This window comes from Saccostrea cucullata, unplaced genomic scaffold, assembly GCF_032062105.1.
Source record: "Saccostrea cucullata isolate Sc308-1 unplaced genomic scaffold, CSIRO_AGI_Scuc_v1 ctg10785, whole genome shotgun sequence".
Taxonomy (NCBI): domain Eukaryota; kingdom Metazoa; phylum Mollusca; class Bivalvia; order Ostreida; family Ostreidae; genus Saccostrea; species Saccostrea cuccullata.
The window spans coordinates 23,062-28,796 of record NW_026930808.1 but is presented as its reverse complement, the minus strand read 5'-3'; the positions used below and the strand labels follow the sequence as shown (position 1 = coordinate 28,796).

At 34.8% G+C, this 5,735-nt stretch overlaps 1 protein-coding gene across 1 annotated transcript; it reads left to right on the top strand.

The window, feature by feature from the left end:
• The first annotated feature begins 416 nt into the window (after positions 1–416).
• On the top strand, positions 417–4,746 carry LOC134230168 (uncharacterized). Its single transcript, XM_062711942.1, has 2 exons — positions 417–583; positions 918–4,746. Exons 1-2 carry the CDS (start codon positions 417–419, stop codon positions 4,744–4,746), a joined length of 3,996 nt encoding a protein of 1,331 aa, XP_062567926.1.
• The last annotated feature ends 989 nt before the right edge of the window (positions 4,747–5,735 follow it).

Genomic DNA, 5,735 nt, shown 5'->3' with positions numbered 1-5,735 from the left:
TCGACAAAGTGTTGAAGTGAGAGAAAAAGAGAGAGATCTGGATAAAGCTGCAAGAAAATTAAAACGTCAAAATGTTGAATCACGAGGAAGAGAAAAAGAACAGGATAAATCTGCAAGAAAATTAAAACGACAAAATTAAAACGACAAAATTATGATGTTAAAGACAAGGAGAACAAAAGGGAAACAACTGCAAGGAAAATTAAAAGACAGAATGATGAAGTGAGGGAAAAAGAAAAAGAACTGGATAAATCTGCAAGAAAATTAAAACGACAAAATTATGATGTTAAAGACAAGGAGAACAAAAGGGAAACAACTGCAAGGAAAATTAAAAGACAGAAAGTGATGATAAATCTGTGAAGTTAAAAGACAGAATGATGAGGATAAAACTGCAAGAAAATTAAAACGACAAAATTATGATGTTAAAGACAAGGAGAACAAAAGGGAAACAACTGCAAGAAAATGAAGTGAGGGAAAAAGAACTGGATAAATCTGCAAGAAAATTAAAACGACAAAATTATGATGTTAAAGACAAGGAGAACAAAAGGGAAACAACTGCAAGGAAAATTAAAAGACAAATGATGAAGTGAGGGAAAAAGAAAAAAAGAACTGGATAAAGGAAGAGAAAAAGAACTGGATAAAACTGAAAGAAAATTAAAACGACAAAATTATGATGTTAAAGACAAGGAGAACAAAAGGGAAACAACTGCAAGGAAAATTAAAAGACAGAATGATGAAGTAAGAGAGAAAGAAAGAAAAAATGACAAGTCTGCAAGAAAGTTGAAAAGATTAGATTGTGAAGTAAAACAAAAAGAAAATGAAGGAAATAGAATTTCAAAAAGCAAGAGTAGGGAAGATCCTCTTGTTCTTGAAAAAGAACGAATAAAGAAGCAAACTAAACGCAGTGATTGTTCTTACAGGCAAAATGAGAGGTTGGATGATAAACAAAGGAAAGGAGAAAAAAGAAAGAATAAAGAATATTGCAACAAGGAAAATGAAAGAATTAGACAAAGACAGTTTGGAATAAACGTACAGGATTGCATTCACAATTTTCATGAACAGATTAAGCATGGTCCAGTTTTTGTGTGCTCATGTTGTCATCAAACATGGTTTAAAGAAAGTGTTTTAAAAGTAGAAAATACTAAACTTGATGACACAAGTAAAAGCAAATATCTTACGTGTATTACTTCTGTTGATAATGCAGAATGGATTTGCAAGACTTGCTATTCTTCAGTTAGAGAAAGAAAAATCCCAAAGCTGTCTGTTCTCAATGGTATGATATGGCCTCCCAAGCCAAGAGAATTAGATTTGTTTTCATTAGAAGAGAGACTAATATCACTTCGAATCCCCTTTATGCAGATTAGGGAGTTGCCAAGAGGTGGACAATATTCTGTCAAAGGAAATGTTGTGAATGTTCCTGTTGATATTCAACCTACTGTTAATAGCTTGCCTAGAAAGATGGATGAAAATATCACAATTCCTGTTAAGTTGAAAAAAAAGTTGTCTTACCAAAAATGTGATTATCATGAAAATGTACGACCAACAAAAGTACTGATTGCATTACATTGGCTTTTGAACAACAGTGACTTTTACAAGAATGCAAACATTAATGTTGATGATAGCTGGTTTCAAGAAATCACATCTTCTGCAAATGAAATTGTTCAAGAACTAGTGCAAACACAAGCAAAAAGAGATCAAAGTACTGGTAATCTTGAGACCGATGAAGACGATGATGACGATGAGTATTGTGAAGTAGACGGAGTTGGTAGAGATGGTAATTGTGATACTCTTTTAGATGATGCTTCTCAAGACATGAATCAGATATACACCTTTGCTCCAGGAGAAGGACAACGTCCCCTTAGTTTATATCAAGATCAGACTGCAGAATATTTATCATTTCCAACAATATTTTGTGGAAAGGGAAGATTACAAGACGATGAAAGACAAGTACGTGTCTCGTATGCAGATATAGCTAAATGGGAATTGAGAAGTGTTGATAGACGTGCAGCCCAGTCTGTTCCAAATTTGTTTTTTAAGTTGAAAAAAATACAAATGAAACAAGTTACAGATAAATGCAACCTGGCTCTTCGGAAATGCAAAACCAAAGGAAGATCTATCACAGCAAATGAAATTAAAAATCCTGAACATGTGAATAGCCTTGTTAGACATGATGAAGGTTTTTTTGTGTTTAGACAGTTACGAAATTCACCTGCATATCTTGAAACAAGAAAAAAGGATGTATTTGCAATGATAAGACAATTGGGTTTACCAACATGGTTTATGTCTCTGTCTGCTGCAGATACAAGATGGAATGATCTCATTAGAGCACTTGGAGTGTTAAATGATGGAAAGGAATACACTGATGAAGAAATCGACAACATGACTTGGTTTGAAAAATCAAAACTAGTACAGAAGGATCCTATTACATGCACTAGATACTTTGATCATAGATTCCGTATGTTCATGAATTCAGTATTGAGAAGTGACCACCATCCAATTGGTGTTGTGAAAGACTTCTTTTATAGAATTGAATTTCAGCAAAGAGGATCACCACATGTTCATATGATTGTTTGGATAGAAAATGCACCAAAATATCATGAAAATAATGAACAAGAGATAGTGAATTATGTAGACAATTACTTGAAATGTGAAAAGAATGAAGATGATTTGACTGGCTTACAAGTACACAAACATTCACAAACATGTAAAAAAAGAAGTAAAGCTGTATGCAGATTTGGTTTTCCCCTTCCTCCTCTTGAAAAGACCTTGATTTTGGAGCCACTTGAATGTGAGGTTGACAAATATAGGAAAATGTATGATGAAATTCAGAAACAGTTAAATGATATGAAAAATGGATGCGATTTGTCCTACAAGGAACTCCTAAGCACTGTGTTAAAGATATCTGAGGAAGATTACATTAAATGCATTAGAAGTTCACTGAGAGGTCCAAAGGTTTTTCTAAAACGAAATCCATGTGATATGAGGGTAAACTCATACAACAGTGTTGTTCTTGATGCTTGGAGAGCTAACATCGATATACAGTATATTTTGGACCCATATGCTTGTGCTATGTACATTGTTTCTTACATAAGTAAATCTCAAAGAGGGATGAGTGATTTACTAAGCAGAGCAGCAAAGGAAGCTAGAGAAGGAAATCTTGACATTAAAAGACAGGTGCGCCACATTGGAAACCATTTTCTCAACAGTGTTGAAGTTGGAGCACAGGAAGCAGCATATTTAGTGTTACAAATGCCAATGACAAAAGCATCAAGAGATGTAGTTTTTATCAACACAAGTCCATCAGATGACCGAGTAATTCTCATCAAAACAGATGCAGAATTAGAAAAATTGACACCAAATTCTACAGATGTGGAATGTAGCAATATAATTAAACGGTATGCAAAACGCCCAAAACAGCTTGAAAACTGGTGTTTAGCTGATTATGTATCACAACTAGATGTTGTATTCCCAAAAGATGATGAAAAGGAGTTGATTGAAAAGGAAGTGAATGATGATGATGATAAGAACAATATGTCAAATGATGAGGAAGAGAATGATTCAGATCTTGACTTTGGTGAAAGTGATACACTTGTTACTTTGAGAAACGGCATAAAAATTAGACGACGAAAAGTGCCAAGGGTAATTAGATATGTGCGTTTTAATATCAAAACGGATCCAGAAAACTACTACAGAGAAAAGCTTATGTTATTTTTGCCTTGGAGAGTTGAATCGGTTGATCTAATATCTGGAACTGACTCATTTGAGAAATCCTTTAATCGTAGGAAATCCTTTTTAACAAACAAAGTCAAGGAATATGAATACAATGCTGAACAGCTTGATGCAGCTCTGCAAATGGCAAGTGAGGATTTTTCAGAAGCTTATGATGAATTGGCACCAAATGCTCAACAAACAGAAGGAGAGGATGAAAATGAAGGATCTCGTGAATCTGAGAACTTTGTCCCATTTAATCCTGAGAGACCAGTTGAACAAAGACAGTATGATTTAGGTTCTGATATAGGCATTCCATCAACAAGACAAATAACAGAAGACAGTTCTGTTAGATTATCAGACAGTGAATACTTGAAACTTTTAAGAAGTCTAAATGTAAAGCAGCGGGAATTTTTTAATCATGTTGTGCAGTGGGTCAAAACAAAGAAAGAACCTATTTATACATTTTTATCTGGAGGTGCTGGTGTTGGCAAATCTGTTTTGATAAGGGCACTTTATCAAGCTCTGCACAGATACCTATGTTCCACAGAAGGTGAAAATCCAGATGACATAAGAATACTTCTGTGTGCTTATACTGGCAAGGCGGCATACAACATTGGAGGAGCAACTATAGCATCTGCTTTCCATCAAAAAATTAATCAAAGTCAACAAAGTTTGCACTCTGACGAATTGAACACTTTTCGTACAAAGTACCAAAACCTGAAAGTAATCATTATTGATGAGATATCAATGGTGGGAAACAGATCATTAGCACTCATTGACAGTCGTCTACAACTTCTCACAGGCATCAAGAAACCATTTGGTGGTATAAGTATCATTGCTGTTGGTGATTTTTTCCAACTTAAGCCTGTGATGGACCGTTGGATCTTTCAGGATTTAAATCATGATGCCCAAGTTCTTGCAAGCAATCTTTGGAAGGAGCATTTTTCTATTTTTGAGTTGGACGAAATCATGCGCCAAAAAGATGATATTGAGTTCGCTCAACTTCTGAATCGCCTTCGTTACAAAATTAATCAATGACAGCAGAAGATATGAATGTGATACACAGATGCATGATAACAGAAACAAGTGACAATTATCCACATCATGCTCCTCATCTCTTTACACAGAATTCTAAAGTAGACGCATACAACAATCAGTTGATTGAAAATCTTGGAGGAGAAAAGGTCACAGTGAATTCAGTTGATTCTGTTATTAAAGATTATTCAAAAGAAGTTAAGGAAAAACTGCTAAGATCTCTTCTTAAAGCAGATGATGTAAGCAAAACTGCCAATTTGATGCAAAATTTGATTCTTGCTGTTGGGATGATATATGATATCTCAGTCAATGTTGATGTATCTGATGGTTTGACAAATGGTTCATCATGTAAAGTGCAATTAATTGAAAGGAGAATGGAAGGTATATCAAGGCCAAGCATAGTTTGGGTGGAATTTTTTGACTCTGGAATTGGAAAAACTACTCGAAGGAAATACAGACATTTATTTCATGATGGAATTTCTGAGAACTGGACACCAATTTTTGAAGTTCAACGGTCTTTTCTTTTGAATTACAATACTTTTCAGAGAATCCAATTTCCATTACGGCCAGCTGCAGGAAAAACAATTCATAAAGCCCAAGGTTGCACAGTTGATGAAATTGTAATTGATATGTCTCAAACAAAAGTGAGGAAAATTCCCCACATCCACTATGTAGCACTTAGTCGGGTAAGGTCAGTAGATCATCTGCATATTCTAAACTTCAATGAGCAGGCATTATCTATGGATGAACAAGTCGTAGATGAAATGGAGAGAATGAAAAAAGAGGTGCCACTCCAACTTTGTTATGTCCCAATATACCAGGTTGATTTGCATCGTTTAAAGATTGCTTTTAACAATTGTAGATCTCTTCACAAACACTTTCCACAAATTCAAAATGAGCCAAACATTCTTGCTTCAGATGTAGTTGGATTCTCAGAGACAAGATTAACTAGTGCAGATGTGGAAAATTATCAACTTCAGGGATACACAGCA

Excerpts from the sequence above, each read along its gene's own strand:
- LOC134230168 (XM_062711942.1), top strand. The coding sequence starts at position 417 with ATGTTAAAGACAAGGAGAACAAAAGGGAAACAACTGCAAGAAAATGAA. Across the intron at positions 584-917 it reads ATTAAAAGACAAATGATGAA|GCAAAATGAGAGGTTGGATG; the intron begins GTGAGGGAAAAA and ends TTGTTCTTACAG.